This window comes from Apodemus sylvaticus, chromosome 16 (genome assembly GCF_947179515.1).
Source record: "Apodemus sylvaticus chromosome 16, mApoSyl1.1, whole genome shotgun sequence".
Taxonomy (NCBI): domain Eukaryota; kingdom Metazoa; phylum Chordata; class Mammalia; order Rodentia; family Muridae; genus Apodemus; species Apodemus sylvaticus.
This window is the reverse complement of record NC_067487.1, coordinates 63007508-63030553: the sequence shown is the minus strand read 5'-3', so window position 1 is coordinate 63030553 and position 23046 is coordinate 63007508. Positions and strand designations below refer to the sequence as shown.

The window sequence follows — 23046 nt, the reverse complement described above, 5'->3', positions numbered from 1 at the left end:
CAATTGAACTCACTTTGTGATGTCTTCCACCAGTGTGGAGTGTCCACCACGCAACGCTAAGTCTAATGGTGTGGTGGCCTCTTCATTAGGTAGCTCCAAGGCCTTGACTCCTCCAGGGAGACACAAGAGGAAATGGAACAGCTTAGGCATGGCCCATCGCACAGCCAGGTGCAAGAGAGACTCTCTGTGTAGAGATACTGAAGAAAAGAAAAAGTGTGATGTTAGTTCCTCCAGTTATAAAGTTTGCTTTGTACATTTTTCCTAAAGAGATGATGTGCTGGGTATAAAAGAAGATCAGATCTGGAAGGAACCAAAAGCAACACATCTTGACCTCACGCGGTCCTGGGTTTGCTGGAGGACACGGAGCCAGGGGGCACACTAGGGCACTCATGACTGGTACTGGCTCTCCTGTCCACCATGCTACACCTTGCTGCTCTCTGTCACTAAGGATACAGGAACATTGCCTGAGGACACAGGCTCTCAGGAAAAATCATCCTTTGGAAACACACTTGTCACCTTCTAAGGTATCCATGAAGAAGATCGGCCACAGAAGCCATCAAGGCTAAGCACAAAGAAGCCTCTGTTCCCCCATTCATCCCTCCTGTGAGGCCATGACAGAGGCAGTTTCTTAAGCCCAGAGCACTTGTGACTGTGGTCATCTCCAGCCTCATTATGTTACTTTTGCCTAGCATTTAGATCCCTGGAGACACTACAATGCCAATGGCACCCTGGGGCTATGCTGCAGGGAGGCTTGGACCTTTATGATGCCCCTGACTGGCCATCCTCCACAGCCTCATGATGATTTCCTCTGCAGTGTTTAGTGCTGTGTGTTATGATCATTTCCTGACTCTCGCTGTGTAGGCTGACAGGCTCTTGATGGTTTTCCTTCTTAACAGTAGCTGGCAATGCAAAAAGCCATTAAGTACTTGAAGAACTTAAAAGTGATTAGCTATTGCAGTTTCAATTGTATATGTATGTTTACTTCATATATAATCTGTAGAGTATTTATATACCTGTATCCCTACTGTATTAGCCAAATATCTAGGACATAGGTGGTTCATGATAGACAATATTGTAAATATATAAACTAAAAAAAACATTTTTACATTAAAAAAGCTTGACCCAAGCTGGCTGTGGTGGCACATGCCTGCTGTCCTATGGGATTCCTTGAGCATCACAGCGCACGGCACTCTTGCTAAGCATTTGCGGATGAGACGATATTACACATGAATGGCAAACCCCTGCAGAATCAGTGTTTTGTCTCTGACTGTGCTGCTCTATGGAATACCCACTGTTCTCAGTTCTCTCTCACACAGCTCCTACATGGAATCTCACAACAGAAACTGTCTTCCCACATACAACTGGGTCTTTAAGGACAAACATGCCAGCTTCCCACACAGCTCACTGTCCACAAAACCATGATCTTATTGTTCCCGTCTTCATTAACATAACCTCACTATTGCCAGAGACTCCAAGCAGACCAGAGATTGTTTAGTGCAAACATTTTCCAAGAGATTCATCAACCCTTCAGCAGGAGTCACCAACAGACAGTACAGAGAAGCCCTAAGTACAATTTTAAACATGATCCTTGACAACTCCTAAGGAAGTCCCCACCAAACCTGCCATCTGTCCCCACCATCACTACCCCTACTCCCTCAGTAAAAACTCTTTATTAAACCAGGCTTCAGTTTCTCAGAGAATTTCTCTCTGGCCACCCCCAGCCCCTGAAACCACTAAGGGTTTGTAGCAGGGCTACCTGGCTCACTATGACAGCAATACACACAGTTTTGCCTTCTCAGTGTTAAGAGTGTTTGTGGAGAGAACATTGAACCCAACACAACGGAGGCAATATCTCGCCATTCATGAATACAAAACAAAAGTGCTCAGTTTGCATTTTCACGGGTCTAACCTGCTCTCTCTACATCGACATCAGTGACTATGGGACTTTATACTTCAAATAGACAAGGACCCATATGTGGGTCCTTGGCACAGCAAAGTACCACCAAGTTCCCTGCATATTGCTCTGTCATTTGTCATGTGACATAGCATATATCCCCTTCCACAGTGAAGTAACAGCCCAAATACCAACCCATCTACAAACACATCTGCAGCCAGGCTGCACACAGTTCCCACACATTTGTCTGATACGCTTTGTCTCATCCTTTTGAAAATCACAAAACTATTGGCTTCCCCTTTTCAGATGTTGGAAACTAAACCTAATGCCCATAGACACTAGGCATGAAAGAACTGATCTTTCTTTTACCCTTGAAGTTATGACCGTGAAGAGTTTTTGACTAAATAAATAAATAAATAAGTAAGTAAATCATGGCTTTCATTGTGAACAGATTCCCAGAGGACAAGCCTGACAACATCTGTACATATTTTTCTTATTTTAAATAATAACCAGGAAGAGAATTGTTAGGATCAGGTAACAAAATAAACACACCTGCATACACACACACACACACACACACACACACACACACATACGCACACACACCAGTGGAGGACAGCCTATTAGCACAAGACATGCAGCAGCCACAGTGAACAGAATTTTTATATCACAAATCCCCATCTGAACAGGGTGAAAAATGTCCCATGTTTGTACAGGTTGCAATTTTCTTCTGTGGAAAACACAACTGAGAGACAAAAATAACTAACGCCATGGTGTTAAAATCGTAGCATTGGTAAAGGTTTGCATGCGGTGCCAGCTGCGCCAGTGGTATTCCTTAGTTTGTCTGCTGCACTGTTCTAGAACTGGGGCTCTGCTGACTATATTCAGCTGAGTAAGAAGAGGAGCCTTGCTTCCTCTAGAAACTTCCAGGCCTGTGGGCTGGCTCATCCTAGGCACCTCCTCTGTGTGTGTGTGGGGGGGGGGGGGGACAGGGAGGAGTCTGTCCAGCATCTCTAATTTGAGAGAACAGTAAGAATCACACAGGTCTCAGCCCTCCGAAGTTCTGAGAAACACCTTAAGAAATGATCAACATCATTAATCATTAGGGAAATGCAAATCAAAACAACCCTGAGATTTCACCTCACACCAGTCAGAACGGCTAAGGTCGAAAACTCAGGAGACAGCAGGTGTTGGCGAGGATGTGGAGAAAGAGGAACACTCCTCCACTGCTGGTGGGATTGCAAGATGGTGCAACCACTTTGGAAATCAGTCTGGCGGTTCCTCAGAAAACTGGACATGACACTTCCGAAGGACCCTGTTATACCACTCCTGGGCATATACCCAGAGGATTCTTCAGCATGCAATAAGGACACATGCTCCACTATGTTCATAGCAGCCCTATTTGTAGTAGCCAGAAGCTGGAAAGAACCCAGTGTCCTTCAACGGAGGAATGGATACAAAAAAATGTGGTATATTTACACAATGGAGTACTATTCAGCCATTAGAAACAATGAATTCACGAAACTCTTAGACAAATGGATGGAGCTGGAGAACATCATACTAAGTGAGGTAACCCAGTCTCAAAAGATCAATCATGGTATGCACTCACTGATAAGTAGATATTAGCCTAGAAACTTTGAATACCCAAGACATAATCTACATATTAAATGATGTCCAAAAAGAATGGAGGAGTGGCCCCTGGTTCTGGAAAGACTCAGTGCAAGAGTATAGGGGAATTCCAGAACAGGGAAGCGGGAAGGGGTAAATGGAAGAACAGGGGGAGGGAAGAGGGGTTGTGGGACTTGCGGGGAGTGGGGACCCAGAAAAGGGGAAATCATTTGAAATATAAATAAAAAATATATCAATAAAAAAATTAAAAAAAAAAAAAGAATCACACAGGTCATTGTTCCCTCTCCCCTAGCCTCAGAAGATCTCTACTTCGGAAGAGGAAGAGGAGGCAGGGAGGGAAGAGTCTTCTGATGGCTAAAGCGAACACATAAATAAAATTGCCAGCATTAGAAAGAGAGCACTCTTGAGCAGTATAAAGTTCAGAATGGAGAGGGCAAACAGCTTGTGATAGGAAGTGACATGACATACATAAATAATTCTGCTTGTTAGAGGTTCAGATTTCTTAACAGCACCCAAGAAAACAGGCTGTGGAAAGGCATCATACAATCTGGCAGAGGTAGGGCTGTTTAATTTAAATGAACAAAAGAAAAAAGAACCAAATAAATGTCTCTTGGTGTTTGCTTAGTACTACTAGGCATTATCTGAAGTAACCTGACTCAGGCAGAATTACTAATAATTGTTCTGATGGGGCACATTAAAAGGTAGGACTTCTGCCACCCTGGGAACACGATCAACCAAACACAGAGAGGAACCAAACAGGCTGTGACTTTCAATAAACCACTCCTGCTTCAGAACAGTGAGGGCCCATCTGCCCTTAACAGGGGACAAAGCTCTGTCTCCACAGGCCTCATACTGGGGAGCATCAGTTTCTTTGCAAAAAGGATCGAACTCATCCAGTCTCATTGCCGTGACCAACTATCTGACAAGCAGCCGCACAGGAGGGAAGATTAACTTTGGCACATAGTTTGAGAAAAAAAAAGGTCCTTCTTGATGGGGAAGGCGTGGGGACAGATGCCTAGAGTGGCTGGGAGCATTGTGTTTACAATCAGGAAGCAGAAAGAGGCAGATGTTGGTGCTCAGCTGGCTTTCTCCTGCCCATCAGAATGATGACCCCTGCGTTCAGTGCAGGTCTTGTCTCCTTAATTAGTGCTCTTTGGATGAACCCAAAGATAAGCCTCAGTACTAGCGCCCGGCTGTTTCTTAACCCACTTGAGTTGACGACTGAAATTAACTGTCATAAGTCCACCTTAGCTTCTGTGTGGTTGATCTCTCTGTGTCTTAAAAGGCAATTCTGGGAATCTACTTGTAAGCAGTCCTGGACTTTCTTCCCGAGTGTCCCAAGGCCGTGTCCAGGGCTTCTTCTTACCAATACTAACCTCACCATCTGACTCTCTCAGCACCCACCCAGGCTTAAGATCCATTCCTCCTCAACAAACTTCAGTTTTCAGCTGTCTGTGCTCTCTGTCTCTGTGTCTTTCACTCTCTCCACCTCTCTCTGATTCTCTCTCTCTCTCTCTCTGCATCTAAATCTTGGTCAATGTTGTAAGTAGTTACCATATCACATCCTAAATAGGCCAGTGTCCAAATAATGTTGTCCATTGTTTTTAATTCAGCCTCACTGAAAATTTCAGGACATGGGCAAACTAAACCAGATTCTTCAAAGTACAATGTATATGTGTAAATAACGTCATAGTGAATGAAACCAAATTGCTTTGTATAGTTAATATATGCTAATAAAAGTAGTTAAAACATAATTAGTTAAGACTCTGGACCTCATTGTCACTGCCTATATATATATATATATATATATATATATATATATATATATATACATACATATATATAGACTCATTACATTATGTAATAAAGAAACCTGTAACCTGTATTTTACATCCCATGACAAACTCATGGGATGGCTGTTTTGGGAGGATTAGAGGCATGGCTTTCCTGGAGGGAATATGTCACTGGGGGCAGACTTTCAAATGACTCGTGACACTTTGAGTCAGCTCTCCCTATTCATGAGATGTGAGCTCTCAGCCGTTCCAGCCACTGTGCCTCTGTTTCACAATAATGGACTCTAACCTTCTATAACATGAGCCCAATTAAACTCTTTCTTTTCTAAGTTGCCTTGGTCTTGCTGTTTTGTCACAGAAAAATAAGAAGGAAGAGAAAAGAAAAAGGGAAATAGTTATATAATAGTATTATAACAATAAATTAAATTACAAGGCCAGTGAGAAGCCCTTGTGGACAGAGTTTTGCCCTCAGGACCTCCATGGTAAAAGGAGAGAATCTTCTGGCATCCGTACATGCACTATAGTACATTCAGACACACTAAATCAATCAATCAATCAATCAATCAATCAATCAATTTCAAAAATTAGCCACAGAACTAAACACACATACCCCCCCACACACCCCACACTTAAAAACAAGATTTCTTCTTTTTCTTTTTTCTTTTTTTTTTGTTTGTTTATTTGTTTGTTTTTAGAGACAGGGTTTCTCTGTATAGCCCTGGCTGTCCTGGAACTCACTCTGTAGACCAAGCTGGCCTCAAACTCAGAAATTCGCCTGCCTCTGCCTCCCATGTGCTGGGATTAAAGGCGGGCACCACTACTGCCCGGCTAAGAATAAGATTTCTAAAACTAGGTAAACACTCAAGGCCCTCCCACAATTAAATCAGGACATCTGAAGAAGGGTGTGAGCAGACACATTTCCTAGCAACTCTAACACAAAACCAGAGTTGGGGTTGTAGCTCTTGAAGTCAGTGTTTATCAAAATACATCCGTAAGGTCTGCCTTCTAGAGCACGGTTTTCCCAATCCGCTCTGAAGAACTGTGATCAACTAAAAAGAATATTACCAAAGGATAAAAGTAACTAAAGCCCTCTGAGTTTAACAAATTCTTTTTCACTGAAAGCCCTATTAAGCCAGGAAATGCTTTAAACACTTAGCAAAAGGTTAAGACTAACACTGGACGAGGATAAAAATCTAGAAGCAAATGACAGTTTTAAATCCTTTTAAAACACAAGGACATTCAGGAACTGGACTTAGTAATGTTTTGCAACTCCTGAGGGAAGCCACTACCGGAAGGTGTTCAGCACAGTAAGTTTTTGAAGACCAGTGGCTTTTCATTCACATACAACCAATTCACTAAAACAAGTTCTACCAATTTCCCAAGCTGCACAATCATGCAGGTCTCAACTTGTGCTCCCAAGTTATGCAGCCGACAAATATTAAATGTGAGCATTTCTATGTGCCAAACCCAAGTGTAAATGGATGTGGCCTCTCCCTGTGAACAGTACACACCCATTTGTGTTCAGAATAAAATAAAGCCTGTCTATAAAATCATTGTCTGGTGAGCTAGAATCCTAAGTCTTAGACACAAAGACTATAGGAGGAAATAAGAAAACTATGCGCCAATAAGAAAACTTATCCATTTGCCCAACCTACAAGGTATCATGACCCGGAATGTTCATAGAATGCCAAATACAAAGAGCAAACTGTACATAAACAAGAGGAAAATAGGAGAAAAGGTTGTTTTCTCACACACACACTCACACACACACACACACACACACACAGGCTCTAAGATGTTTGCAAGGTTGTCAGGGAAACTAAGACAATGGGCCATGCAGAACAGCATCTTCTACTGTTGAAGTCTGCACAGGGCTCCAGTGGTAAATATACAACCAGTCTTCAGTATAGAAGGTGGGATGCTGGAGACTCTAAAGTAGGCATCACAACTATAAATGTGTTTATGAGAAAGAAAGATACAGAACATCACACACAGCTGACCAACACGGCAACCATAACTAGATCCTAAGACCAAAGAGGAGGCATGGAGAGTCATTAGCACTATGGTAGGCCATGCTTGCCTGAGGTTTCTCTCTGCATCCGATACATGTGAGACAGTCAGATCATATCCATAGCTAACTGGGAAGAGTCTCAGAAAATACCAATCATGAACCATCATCCCAGAGACTCTGCCCTGTGTGTCTACAACTTAGATGGACCTGGCCGTATTTTAGTTTCTGGGACTAGATCTAAATAGTTGAAACACTGAAAAGTCTATTAGACTTCCAAGATGAAGACTTCACTTTGGCTTCCACTTATAGAGATATTCCAAACTGAAAAGCACAACCCAGGCAACAGTACTAGGTAATAAGAATCCAGACACGACCTTGCACAGTGCAAAGGGCAGTGAATGAAAAGGCTCAAGACCTGGATGTGGGCACTCATGGAGCTTCATCTCTGGGGAATTGCCTGGTCTGTATAAGGGAAAATAATATTGACCCAGCTAACTACCTCAGAATGTCAGAAGTAACATACAAGCCAGGGTTCTCACAAACAATACACGATCTTTCTAATATAAGAAATCGGGAAAAAAAATTGCAGTCTACTGTCATTGTTAAATAGATCTGTGGCGTGTTTGGAAACAGTTTTTCTCTGGTTACCATTTAAAAGCATAATTGAAGGGAACTATCTCTGGCTTAGTACGCCCTGTAATTGTATCAGTTCAGTAGTCGACATGAGCCATTAAGACAAATTAACTGCAATCCCCTGCCTGGGGCAGCAGGCTGTCATTAAGTGTCAAGAACACCAATTATCCCAGACTTTCTTTCCAGACTATGCAATCCATTTTTCTCTCATTGACTAATGTTTCTTCAGGTTCACCATCTATTCGCAGTGAGCTCGCTTGCAGCTTCTGCTCTTCCCTCACACCTCGGGTGTGCAGAGTCCTCAGACACATGCCTTGTTGACCTTTCAGGGACCCTGCTTTTTGTAGGACTCAAAAGAAAATGCATTGCAATTTTTACTGCATTACTGACAAGCAGGAAAAGAGTGGATTTATCTTGCAGCTAGCCTTTTGAAGTCAGCAGTAGTTGTTTCAATTCAAGTACAACTAGGAAATTAGCCAATAATCTACAACTGGGCAGGCTCTGCTTATTGCCCTGGTACCAGACATCAGAGCCTCAGGTCCCAGATCCCAGGCAAAGAAATGTTAAAATATTAGGGAATGAACTACAGCATCATTGAGAGATTTTTATCCAATTCATTCAGCGTCAGGGTCACAATCAGCCAGGGCAGTTCCAGTGAGGGGGAAGAGAGAGAAGGGAAGCAGAATTGACCAAACAGGAAGTTGGTATCAAAGGGCTGTGTGAGGCTGGGCAGGTTGGAGAGATGTTTCAATAGAACTGCAGACGTCATAGCCTCTTCCTCCCAAGGCATAAGGATCATTGCAGAAGAAGGGGCAGAAAGATTTTACAAACCAGAGATGGTGGATGGTTCCAATGACATAGTATTTTCTGGACACAACAGGGCAGTTGCACATATGAACATTATGTGATTGTGACAGCATTGACCAGACCCACACAAGCTCGAAGCTCTGACTGAGGCATCTGATGTCTCATACCAGGGCAATAAGTAGAGCCCCAGGATGCAAAGGAAGAGGTAGGCATGAAGCCTCATCTCGCTGAGGAACAATTGACAACTGGTAGTTGAAGTGGAAGCTTCTAGTTCTTTGGAAAGTTTGTTATGTCAAATGTTGTTTTGCTGGGGCATGCAGGTATAAGGATGTCTTGCCAAAGCAAACGTGAAAGACTGTTTTCCTTAAGCAGACACGGGTGAATGGATGTTTGGATAGAGCAGACACATGAACGAGGGCTTGATGAAGGAGTGAAACTATGACCCCACAGACAGCGGGGGAGGAGCCTTGAGCATCGGGTTGCTTTGCTCCACCCAGACATTCTTCGCTAACAACAAGGCATGCATTGGTTTGCCTTTGCCTTGCTGAGCTCAACTTGTGATGATGCAGCCATTGAGAGAGACTCGCCCAAGAACTGCTCAAGAGGCTCCTGTGGCAGTTTGCTGCTCCTGAGGCCTCACCTCAGGTCAGTCGGTGAGCCTGGCAGCTTCTTTAGGGTTTAACTTCAGCTGCCTGGTGTCTGCTTGCTGAAAGGACTGGACTGTAGTTGCTGGTTCGTGCCTGGGGTCTGCCTTCCTAGAGGACTGGTCTGCAGCTGCTAGATCATATTTGGTATTTGCCACAGGGCTGAACCACTGCCAAAGAATATCAAGCTCGCTCCCAAAGAACTATTGCCGAACGGGTCCACTTCCCCCCACATACGAATTACTCTTCCACTACCTCTGCTGGGTGGTGGGCTAGAAGAGAGGTCGAACTCTTATTAAAAGTAGGTGGCAAAAAAATGTATGCCTACAGGTGGCTGCTGAGAGTCAGTTTATTTTGTTTGTTTTGAGGGTGTGCCCCTCTGTTAGATCAACTACAGTCCATCAGATGGCCACACACCTAGGGGTATTTGAATAGCATAAATTGGATTTGGTGAGTGAAAGAAAGAAAAAGAAAGAAAGAAGAAAGACTGAAAGACAGACAGACAGAAAGAAAGAAAGAAAGAAAGAAAGAAAGAAAGAAAGAAAGAAAGAAAGAAAGAAAGAAGAGCAAAAGAAAGAAAGAAAGAAAGAAAGAAAGAAAGAAAGAAAGAAGAGAAAGAAAGAAAGAAAGAAAGAAAGAGAAAGAAAGGAAGGAAGGAAGGAAGGAAGGAAGGAAGGAAGGAAGGAAGAAAGAAAGAAAGAAAGAAAGAAAGAAAGAAAGAAAGAAAGAAAGAAAGAAAGAAAGAAAGAAAGAAAGGAAAAGGAAAGGAAAGAAAAGGAAAGGAAAAAGAAAAGAAGAGATGAAGTAGGGAGAATGGGGGGAGAGGTAGGGGAGGGAAAAGCATGGTATGAAATTATCAACAGATTAATAAAAATATTGTTTCTAAAACAATAAAATCAATCCCTAAGAAAAGGAGTAGAAATTTGCAGAACTCATAAAACTATATATAAATGGCCAACTTTTATAAAATGTAAAATATATTTCAACAAAGCTTTCATTTTAAATTGAACCATGAAAGACATATTCATCCCATGTTTATAAGGTACCTGTGATAAGGATGAGTTAATATGCCTGGCGCATGACCCAACGTCACTCAGGAAGCAGGGAGAGCCTCAAGAACTGAGACTCCTTCTTTTCCTCCAAAACTTTAGCTCCTTCTTAGCCATTATCCCTCCCACAATGCAAAAGCTTGAAGTGGCCTCAACTGCAGTGTACTTAAGAAGGAAACTGTATGCCCAGGAGTGGTATAGCGGGGCCCTCTGGAAGTATCATTCCCAGTTTTCTGAGGAACCGCCAGACTGACTTCCAGAGTGGTAGTACCAGCTTAGAACCCCACCAGCAGTAGAGGAGTGTTCCTCTTTCTCCACATCCTTGCCAGCACCTGTTTTCTCCTGACTTTTTGATCTTAGCCATTCTGACTGGTGTGAGGTGAAATCTCAGAGTTGTTTTGATTTGCATTTCCCTGATGACTAAGGATGTTGAACATTTCTTTAGGTGCTTCTCAGCCATTCGATATTATTCAGGTGAAAATTCTTTGTTTAGCTCTGTACCCCATTTTTTAAGAGGGATATTTGGCTCTCTGGAGTCTACATTCTTGCGTTCTTTGTACATCTTGGATATAAGGCCTCTGTCAGATGTAGTGTTGGTAAAGATCTTTTCCCAATTTGTTGGTTGCCATTTGGTCCTTTTGACACTGTCCTTTGCCTTACAGAAACTTTGTAGTTTTATGAAGTCCCATTTGTCAATTCTTGATCTTAGAGCATAAGCTATTGGTGTTCTGTTGAGGAAAATTTCCCCTGTGCCCATGTCCTCAAAGGTCTTCCCCAGTTTCTTTTCTACTAGTTTCAGTGTGTCTGGTCTTGTGTGGAGGTTCTTGATCCACATGCTCCACTATGTTCATAGCAGCCTTATTTATAATAGCCAGAAGCTAGAAAGAACCCAGATGTCCCTCAGCGGAGGAATGGATATAGAAAATGTGGTATATTTACACAATGGAGTACTATTCAGCCATTAGAAACAATGAATTCATGAAATTCTTAGACAAATAGATGGAACTGGAGAACATCATCCTAAGTGAGGTAACCCAGTCTCAAAAGAACACTCATGGTATGCACTCACTGATAAATGGATATTAGCCTAGAAGCTTGGAATACCCAAGACACAATGCACATATCAAATGGTTCCCAAGAAGAAGGAGAGGCCCCAATCCTGGAAAAGCTCAGTGCAGCAGTGTAGGGGAATACCAGGACAGGGAAGTGGGAAGGGTTGGATTGGGGAACAGGGGGAGGGAAGAGGGTTTATGGGACTTTTGGGGAGAGGGGGTTCAGGAAAGGGAAAATCACTTGAAATGTAAATAAAGAATATATCGGATAAAAAAATAAAGCAGGAAAAAAAGAAGGAAACTGTACTAAAGCCAACAATAAAAAGATAATAATGGTTAACATTTTAATAGAAACAAATTTATACAAAATTCCATTATTAAAGAATCAGAGGTGGATTTATTTAAATACTATTTATGCTATTCCTACTATAAATTTCAGAAAGCTAGAATTACAGCGAAAAATAATCTGTAAAACAAGAAAAAGCCAAAAATAGGTGTCTTAGAAGAGGACATGAAAAGGTAGACCCCTTAGGAAACCAAAAAAAAAATGATGATGGAAATGAGCTGCACAGACCCTAAGGATCCAGGCTCATGCCCCAGGCTCGGGCTTTCACAGCACACATGCACACACGCACATATATACACACATCACATATGCACATACACATGCACATACATACACACATCACACATGCACACACACATACACACACTCACACACACACACACACAGACATGCAAGAATCCAACCCTCTGCTCCGCCCACTTTCCAGTCTCCCCACTCACCTTTGGCCACTGTGCTTTTAACCATCAAAGACTGGTGGTATTAAAACTCGTGTGTCATTTTTTATTGAATAAAGCAGCTCAAGAACAGCTACCCCCATTCAAACCCTATTAAGAAATGTAAGAACACTGAAACTTTTCACCTTTTCCCCCACTTAAAGGTAACCATAAAATGAGTCCTCAGCTGCTGTCATTATCTAGTTGCTTGTGTGTAATCAAAGTCTGTCATGAGTTCCTATGTGTTCAGGAGCATCCGAGAGCAAGCGGGACATGGATGGGTCTCGGCCAGCAGAGGTAACTACAAAACCTCAGGGATGGGGTCCTGTGGGGAGCACACCAGGGTAGGGCGTTCAAAAAGAAAAGCTCCCACTTAAACTCCTTTTTTCCTGAAATTTATAACTGGGAGAGAAAGTGACCCAAATACAGCCTTATGTTCTATTTCCCGGACACGAGAATAGGGATATGGGTCTCTCTTCCAAGTCTAAGGTCCATTGTTGCTAGACAGAAGCGGAGTCTCTAAAATATTTATTTTACATGTATGAGTGTTTGCCTGCATCCATGTTTGGGCACCATGTGTGCGTCTGGTGCCTGTGGAGGTCAGAGGAGAGCATCAGATACCCTGGAATTTTAGACAGCATGTGAGACACCATGCGGGTGCTGGGAACTGAGTTCGAGTCTTCTGCAAGAACAATCAGTGCTCTGAACCACTGAACCATGTCTCTTGTCAGGAACATAAATTTTTAAGAAGACTTTGTGATGTTTTTTCTTGAAGTCACAGTTTCTAAAAAGGGGAATGTGCCCAATAAGAGATAGCAACTTAAACTGCAAAACAACTCCATCTGGAGAGGACAAAGTTCTCCTCTTTAAGGAATTCAATTCTGCATTGATTCTTGACTGCCAGAAATCCTATTCCTTGAGAACTTAAAACAGGCTTGGGAGACAATGAAAACATTTTTTTTAAATTAGGGATTTAAATCTCCCTAAAGGATGCCTACACACAACCCTAAGCCCTGTAAGATAATTCTATCAATTTGACATAGATGTTTACCATAGGCACCATTCCAAAGAACTCTGTCCTCTGGCACTAGTGTGCACCCTGTAGGTTACCTTAGCAACCAAAGGAATAGAACACCAGTATAATATGTCAGAAACTAAGGGATGGAAATGGCCGCCCCAGAAAAAATACTGGAAGCAACAGAAGGCTAGAAAACAGTACTGAACACATAAACAATTACTTCTTATTTAAAAAAAAAAAAAAGCCAGGATCCACTGTTTCCTACAATACACTAATTTCAAAATGCAAGAGGGAAAAAAAAAGCAGGCAATTTGTATGTATAGCTTTCCTGCCCACTGGTATTTCAGCTCTTGCAATCTGAAACTTGTTGGCCAGTACAAAGCTTCAGGTAGAAGGACAGAACAGACAGGCCCCATGATCTGCAGGCCAGAAAGCAAGCCGTGTGATCCAGCATGCCCTCCCTCCTCAGGCCTGGAGCACAGGGATGTCAGCCCAGTCAACAGTGCCTGCCCCTGAGCCTTGCTCTCCATCCCTCCTGCTTCAAGGACAAAAAGGGCCCAGCTTTATCTCAAGTGCTCACCAATCTGGCTTCTTGCAGGTTGCAGGTCTCTTTCCCACACAGAGGAAGAGCAAGTTTTCTCAGCACACACTGCTGACCCACATGTCCCCCTTTCTGTTGCTGCCTAGTAGAGAGATGGTGAGTCTACGTGGCATGGGCAAGATGTCCATTGGTGAACACTGATGATCCAGACAGTTTTGCAGCTACTGAAGGCCTCTTAATCTTACAAACAGTCCTCTAGAGTCCCGTGGGCTCTGTGTGCCTTTCCTCTCATTGGCTGCAGTGCACAGAGAACCGAGTGTTCTTCAGGGGATGCTAATGACTCTGCCTAGCAGAGCATGGCCAGGCTAAATGCTGCCTCCACTGTGATTGCATAGTGTTGCTTTCCCTGTACTGTACATGTATGCCTCATGGCAATGTACACTGTTTTTCCTTCATGCTGTAACCGGTTCTTATACAAACAAAATGCTGCTCAGACAGACCTGCTCTCAAGGACTTGCATTCTGCAACTGGTAAGTCATAACTCTAATTTCTAGATTCAAGTTTAAATCTAAGAGAGTGTAGTTAGCTAGAGAATATATTCTAGATCTGACCTATGAAATAAATATGTACAAAATTCCATTCTCTAACACATCTTCACTGGGTCCCACCAGTACCTCTAATCAGCCCTCTTTGATGATGGATCTTCACATAGCAAGTACAAATAGCCTCCTAGCTACATGGGTTATGTCTAAGCCCAAGACTGCCCTGAAGAAAAGTTGAAAGGACCAATTTGCTTAACCTCTGATTTCTCTCTGTAGATAAAATGACTTACAAAGGCAGAAAGAAAGCTGACCTCTTCAGACTTCATAAAGCAGCCTGACAGGTCAAACTTTGTTTTGCTCAAGATTTAATATTTTCTCCTGTAGATTCAGTTCTCAGCAACACTGATAACGCCAAGCTTAATGTCTTTGGTGAGTATTGACAGAACCCATGGGTAGTGGCTGTTCCTGGTTGTCAATTTGACTGTATCTGGAATGAACTACAATCCAGAATTGGAAAGCTCAGCTGTGATCCAGATCTTGAGGCTAGGAGATATAAGATTCTGACCTGGATCTTGGCATGGAGATTTTGAGGCATAGTGGCTTTGAATACCAGGAGACTACGGCAAGGAGATCTTTGAGTTCAAAGTCATCTGGGACAAAGCAAGTCTCAGATCCAGGCTTGGTGATACACACCTTTAATCCAGGCCACACCTTCTGCTGGAGACCTACATAAGGACATTGGAAGAAGGAAGACTCTCTCTTCTTCACTGCTTGCCTTGTGGGACTGAGCAACTGCTAGATTCTGGGACTTCCATTCACAACTGCTGATCATTGTTGGCGAGTTGGACTACAGACTGTAAGTCATTAACAAATTCCCTTACTATATAGAGACTACCCATAAGTTCTGTGACTAGAGAACCCTGACTAACACACCATGCCATTCCGTTAGGGATAAAAGAACATCTGCCTAGAAGACCCTGAAGTAATTAACCCACCTACACCTTCAGAGGGGTCCAAATTAATCTTTCATGATATTAATTTACCCTAATGTGATGGCTAGTTTCATGTCAACTTGACAAAAGCTAGAATTATCTTAAAGGAGAGAACATAATTGAGAAAAATAGTAAGAACTGGCTATAAGGCATTTTCTCTATTAGTGATTGAAGGGGGAGGGCCCAGCCCTTTGTGGGTGGTGCCATCCCTGGGCTGGTGGTTTCTATAAGAAAGTGAGCTGAGCAAGTTAGTATGATCAGTCCAGTAAGCAGGACGTCTCCATGGCCACAGCAACAGCTCCTGCCTCCAGAATCCTTTCCCGTTAAGTTCCTGATTTCCTCCAATAATGGACTACAGTGTGGAAGTGTAAGACAAATAAGCCCTTTCCTCCCCAACTTTTCTTTTGGTTGTGGTGTGTCATCACAGCAATGACAACTCTAACTAGGACACTTTACACAAATCACATCGTCAATCTGTCAATTTGTTAGATATCACTATGTATGCATTAATATATATGAAAAATATTTTCTACATGATCTTTGCTCTCTAGTTACAAAGCGTGCACAGGACAAGCTGTATCTCTCAGTAGGCTGGGCAAGAAGTAACTGTTCACCAGTGACATAAGAATTACTGTGCCACATGGTGGCCTTCCCCTGGCAAAGCCTGGGTTACCAGCCTTCCCTATTAGGCTTCTGGGAACACAAATGCAGGAAAGCCATTTGGTAGAACAGGAAGGAGGCTTCAACTCAAACATCAGCTGAGCACAAATCAGTAAGACATTAGAACATTTTCTCCCAGCTTAACCTAATTGTCTACATCATGCCAACCTCCTCAAAAACATGTCTGTCACATCACAAACAGGCAAGAAAGGCAAAACCAAAGCAGACAAACTGACATCTTCTTGGGTGATTCTATTACTTCATCCAGCCTCTTACTGCAAACTAGGAGTTTCAGAGAGAGGCCCTGCAAAAGCTTCTATCGTGAAAGTGATTTAGAAGAAGAAATGGGTTTGATTTTATGAAATGGATGTGCAGTTTAAATGGAAGGCCTGAAATTAAATAAGACCTGGGACACTTCCTTCTCTTGCGTGCATAATGAAGATGCATCAGGACCGATGATGGGTAAGATGCGGGCCAAGAGGGGACCCTGCTTCGTTTTGCTTTGCTTTTTCCAACATGCCGTTTCTATTGATTCTCTAGGAGTTTCACATCATGTACCCCAATCACATACCCTTCCCAGTCCTTCCGTGTCCCTCCCCCACCTTGTGACCCAAGCCCCACCCCCAAATAAAAATTAAAAAATAAAAGTCAATTTGTGTTATCTATATAGTCACTGGAGCACTCTCAGTGGACTGCCCCTTGAATAGGACTGAGTCGCTCCCCTCTTCCCATCCCTCTGCCAGAAGCCATCAACTGTGGAGAGCTCGTCTTCAGCATCCACATCACACTGTTTAAAAGTCCTTTTCAGTGGCTTCCTGTTAGGCTGTTACTTTGGAGGTGAGGGGGAGGTAGGGATTGTCACAGAAGCTATCCAAGTCTCTTCCTCTCAACTATGTATCTGCAGTCAGCGATGATATCACAGCAAAAGCAGCCTACTGGCTCTTCACGGTTGGTGAGAGCACAAATCACCGGCCACCACATTTCTGGCAGCAACACAAACCATGAACGTGCCTTCCTGCTCAGTGAGCCCATGGACCCAGAAAAGGTCCTCGGGGGCTGTCTGGGCCACTGACGTCACCGTGACCTCAGGTGGCAGTGCAGGCCACTCACATCAATACGGCCCTAGGCTGCAGCCTGACCCATGAACACCAACATGGCCTTACACTGCAGCACAGACCATGGACATCTGCATGGCCCTTGGGCCGGCCACAGACATCAACACAGACCCCGGCTTCAATGATACCACAGACCCAGACATGGTCCTCAGCGGCAGCCTGGGCTGGGCATCATCACCTTGGGAGACCCTGCCTTTCTAAGGGACGCAGTGCTTCACATATTGTCTCTCCCTGTTAGCCATCAAAGTAAGAAGCAAAGAGTGAGATATTTATCACAAATTGTAAAGGAATACAGTAACGTTTCATGGTGGGCCTTAGGTTAGACTCCTTCTACAACAAAGCTATTATCAAAGTTAACTAAATTCGTCTTGTACCACAACATCTATACCTAAAGAAATCATTAAAAATAGATAACAAGGGATGTTTTTAAATAGTTTTTGGCAGCTACTAGAATGGATAATTGAATAGTTTGTAGGGTCCTTTACAATTCCTAAAGAGAACAACCATGTGACCCCGTAATTCCACTACTGGATACACAAAGGAAAGACAGTCAGCTGGAGAAGCTTCTACAGCATGTACTCAGGCAGACCCCAATACAAGGGCTATAAAATCCACAACCAGTAATGAGCAGCTAAAGAAAACATAGTCATACACAACATGGAATGCTATTCACCCATAAGAAATGAAACCCAGTCACCTTGCAGCAGCCAGACATAGGCACACCAGTGCCACGTGATCTAACCTACACGTGGGCTCCCAAAAAGTATTACGTCATAGAAACAGAGAACCAAATGATGGTCCCCAGAGGCTAGGGGAGGTGGTAAAGGGAAGGGCTGATCAATAGTTGTTAAGCTGTAGCTGGTTTGGAACAAGAGTTCCCTGTGTGACAACAACTGTATATTTCAAAATCTTACAAGAAAGTATTTTAAAAGTTTTAAACATAAAGAAATGCTGAATATTTTAGACAAGTATAATTAACCAGATTTAAACATTATACAATGTGCACGCATATCAAAATGCTACACAGCACTAACTAATAGTAAAAAACAAATTTATGTTTCTATCAGTTAAAACAAGTAAATGTAAAACACAATTGCTGGGAAGGAAACTGGATTGTGCTTATGATTGATGTCCCCACCAGGAATACAACACAAATTCCCACAGGCCCAACCCTTGGCCTGGTCCTCACGTCGTCATTATACTGGTAAAGGTCAGGAGACGGAAGGGGACAACAACATGAGGAAAAAACAGCTCGAGAGAGGCTGGGGAAGAAAGACAAGAAGAAAGAGACAATGGACCACCCATGATGTAGAAACCACGGTCACTGGGAGCAAGGAGACCAACAGAGGACAGAGACGCAGGGAGGCTAGTGGGGTATGGGAATAAATGAGAACAAACTACCACAAAAACGCCAAAATGAAACCCATTGCTGTTTATTCCAATTTAAAATTAATAATAAATGAATAAATAAAATGTGATTTAACTAGGAAAAACCAATTTAAATATAAAGTAATTTATATAGGTCACATTTAGCCCCAAAGTCAGGAAATTCCAAAATTCGCAAGGTCAGGTCTTAGCCAGATTTGAAAGCACTTTTGTTTAACAACTATGACACTAAGAATTATTTTCCCATAGAGTAAAATGTCTCCCTATCAAACAGAAAGAAGCCGCCTCCCTTTTTCTCTCACCCAAACATGGACCTCCAGATAGCCTAGAAAAATGGCAACAGGGAATTTGGCAGCTGTAGTTTCTCTGAGCTTATTTTATTGCATATTTCTATCACAAATGCACACACATCATGGGAAGTCATACACACACATACACAAACATACACACACACACACACACACACACACACACACACGACTGTCAATCCACTGGGCAATCACATACACATATCATAAATCCACAGACATTAGAAAATCTTAAATTCTGAATCTTGCCCTGGAAAACTCAAAGCAGCAAGTCTGTAATGCAAATCGCTCCATGGCTTAGGTGGGCTCGATGCTGGAAGCACTCATGACCTCTTATCCAAGGTCTTATAAAATCAGAAACGTTTATAAGTACCCTGAGAAGGGTTAGAATAATTCTGATTGAGTGGAGAAAGGAATATCCTCTTTGGTTGTAGATGGTGGCCTCAGTATTCTGTTTAACCCTTTACTTAAATTGGTATGTTCAATCTTACCAATGACAAAAATTTAAGCTAACCTGCAAGTCACACCCAGAATGTATCAAGAATCAAACTTATCCAAGTAGTATCATCCAATATAGTGAATGAATGTCATGAGAAGAAAACTGCACGTTGATGATAGATGCTGTCTGCAAGCAAACATCTCTGGCTTTCCAATAACATTACATCATTGGTAACCACCTTAAGGCATGGCTACCGATGGGCTGGGGAGATGACCCGGTGCGTAGACGTGTTTGGTGTCAAAACTTGATGACCCAAGTTTAATTTGTGGAATCCACATACTGGGAGGAGAGAACTGACTCATGAAACTTGTCCTCTGACCTCCACTTGTGCACGGTGACACAAAGCTGCACCCCTCTCCCTCACACAGTCTAAATGAACAAATATAAGCAATGTTTTAAAAAGGAGCATCTACTGAAGAATTTGACTTCATGCCCACATTAGCTTGTGTATGACTTCCATAGCTCACCATGCATTCTAACACAGTAGAACAAGAATCCATGCACCCCCCTAGTAACTCTAAAAGCTAATACAAATGTGATAAATAAAGAAATTACATGTCTGAGGAAATGGAAATAATTACTGTGTTTGCATTATTTACATGTATATAATTATCACAGCATACTCCACAGACCCATACAAATGTGTGTCCATTTTAAAGTACTTTTGAGACAGGGTGTCTGTACCTTGTCCTAGCTGACCTAGAATTCACTGTGTTGAGACCAGGGCTTCAGACTGGCAATGACCTTAATCCATCTTTCAATTAAAATTTTAAACTATAAATACCCTGGATAACATTGACTTTGAAGCTTGTGTTCCTGTGTACATATGAGTGTATGAGAGTTTTGTGTATGTGTGTGTGTGTGTGTGTGTGTGTCTGTGTACATATGAGTGTATGGGAGTTTTGTGTGTGTGTGTGTGTGTGTGTGTGTGCACAAGTATATATTTGTGTGCTATGTGTAAGGGTGTATACAGTAGTATATGTATGCATGTGTGTGTGCAATGTGTATGTGTGTACAGTGAGGGTGTATGCACAAGTATACATTTGTGTGTTATGTGTGTATGTTCATGTATGCACCATGGTATGTGTGTACAGTGGGTGTGTGCATGCATGTGCATATATTTGGATATTGTGTGTGTGTGTATGTGTGTGTGTGTGCATACATTCAGATGTGTGTGCATGTGGAAGGCAGAATGTTGTTTCCCATAGGTCACCCACCTTGATTTTTTTTTTAAACAATATCTCTTGTTGGAGCTAGAACTCACTAATTTGACTAGACTGGCTGGCCAGAGAGCCCCAGAGATCCTCCTGCCTCCATCTTTCCAGTGCTGGGGTTACAAATGATCATCGTTTTATGTGGGTGCTGGAGATCAAGTTTAGGTCTTCACGCTTGCTCGGCAAGCACTCTCCACTGAGCCACCTCACCTCTCCGCCCTGACTCCTGCATTGTTCATCAGTCAGCTCATCTGTTGCCTTTCTGTCACCCTGCATCTCTTCCAAATACTCCACAGAGTTCTTTTTTGTTCTTGTTTCCTATCGGGATAATGGTAGCGCTGGTCCCTTTTCATGGCAAGAAACTAGGCAAGGAAGTTGGAGCCACAGTCCGAAGCCACAAGCTCAAGAGTTGGACATAGAGAAACAGTCCCCCACCCCAAGCAAAGCCCTGGAATGCCTCCTCCCCAGACTTCCTGGGAACAGGGGCATCAGTCAGCTGAGGGATAAATAGCTGAATACCTCAGAGAACCCAGCCACACCAGGGCTAAGAGCTCAGCTAAGAGTTGGGAACTAAAGTCTACCCAGAGAAATGGACAGTAAACTGTAAGGACAATTCTAAACTTGGGAAAGCTGGCCCACATTGGAGTTTTCTGACACTGACCTACCTTCAAGGGAGGAATTTCCCAGGACTGTCCAGCCCAAAGGCAGCTCCAGTTGGGTCAGGGCCAGCACGAGCTCCTCATCCAAGGCCGGCAGCGCTTCTGCCGTCAGAGCAAACGGAGTCAGCAGCGTCTGGTGACTGCAGGGCGTGAGTCGGTCAGCCTGAGTGACCAGCAGACGAGCCAGCCTGCAGGCCATGTTGTCCACGTAGGTCACTGAGCCAGAGCCCATGGTCACGGGGGAGTACCCTTCTGAGCAGAGGCACACAGATACCATCACCGTCTCCTGAAGCCAATGACCTAAATGACAAGATAATTAACCATTCAGCCCATATCTACAGGAGTCACACAGTAGCCGTGGGTGGGCAGCACTCTCCAGGGAACAAGCAGGAAGTATGCTGTCATCTCTCAACGCTACCATCCCTGGGGTGGGGGCAGCCATGAGCTGATGTCATCTTACTTTGGTGACGCTGGAGTTTAAAAGATCCTTTAGGAGCTCTGGGGACTTCTGAGACTCTTTCCACCAGCCAAAGCCATTTGCCCCAATTCATCTTTCAACATCTACCCAATCCCTGGATTCCAGTCTACCATCTGAAGGATCACCCCTCTTTCTACTCTGCTTCAACTGGGGCACACACTCTTAGCCAGTGACTGAGATTACAGGTTTTTTAATCTGCATCAGAGACAGATAGAAGTGCGCCCGAATTCCACGGGACTGCTTTGGATGGGGCATGAAGATTACTAAATAGAGTGTATATAAATTAACATATCCAACAGAAAGCAGGACCTCCCCGGGGTGGGGGGGGGGGGCCTCCAGCAATGGCTCCTGTGTGGCTGATCACCCTGCTCCCTTCATTCACTCCTTGCCTCCATTTCCCATTTTGATAATCAAGTTGGTGAATACCTGCCCAGCTACGTATCTTTGGGTTTAGTAGAATTTCCAAGAGTGTCAATAGCACCCAAAAACCCTGGGATCATGATATTATGACTGGACTGAGAAGAGTTACTCAGGCCCTTGGGCATGATGTCCTCACACCCACTGGCAAGTGCTCATAGGTCTGTGTCCTCCTGCCCTGCCCAACTCTCCAGGCTACACTGCCAGAGTTCCAAAAACCAAGAGCATCAGCTATCCTCACAATGACTCTCAAAAGCAGGGGCCCAAAAGATGCCATCCCATTACCCTGTACCTATCCATTACACATTGCAGAACATTTCTATCATTGATAAGGCTATGGTGGTAAAGCTAACCATTTCCCCGCATTTAAAGGTTTCCTTAACAGTAATATAATCAGGGAAATTTAAGGTTAAGAAATATACCATCGCTCACCCCATGAAACCTGTCAAAATGAAGCCAAGGGCCCTCACTTCCAGCAGGCCACAGACAAGGAGAAAGCCTTGCTTTTGCATATAGGAGCTCAGTGAGGCTGGCCCTTCCGTGTAAACAAGAAAGAAAGAAAGCAGTGCGCTTTCTGTCAGTAGGGGTGCGTTCATTGTTTTTATTCTTTCTCTATAAGCTGCTCATTAAAAAAGAAACTGTAAAGAGACTAGGAGCATAAAGGAGGTCAGTTTATTTACCAGAGTAAAAGGGAGAGGGGAGGGGACTCACAGAGGAAAGGCAGTCATTAACACAGTACAGCAGGGAGGGGTTCTGATTTCTTTCTTTGTTCAGTTAGTTTTCAGTTTTTGAGACAGGGTTTCTCTGTGTATCTCAAATGCTGTCCTGAAAATGCAGGACCAGGCTGGCCTCGAATTCAGAGATCCACCTGCCTCTGTCTACTGAGTGCGAGGATTAAAGGCATGCACCACCACTGCCAGGCACT

The 23046-nt window shown here is 43.3% G+C and overlaps 1 protein-coding gene across 2 annotated transcripts in view; it reads right to left on the bottom strand.

Moving 5' to 3' along the window:
- Arhgef28 (Rho guanine nucleotide exchange factor 28) overlaps positions 1-23046 on the bottom strand; it is a 239506-nt gene that overhangs the window by 156874 nt on the left and 59586 nt on the right. The window contains exons 1-2 of one of the 2 annotated variants that reach the window (XM_052159965.1): positions 21233-21526; positions 14-197 (exon numbers count right to left, since the gene is read on the bottom strand). In XM_052159965.1, the coding sequence (XP_052015925.1) occupies positions 14-197; positions 21233-21503 (455 nt within the window). In that variant the 5' untranslated portion in view covers positions 21504-21526. Of the gene's footprint in view, positions 1-13; positions 198-21232; positions 21527-23046 lie in introns of those variants that run through there. The other variant, XM_052159966.1, reaches the window with a different exon arrangement.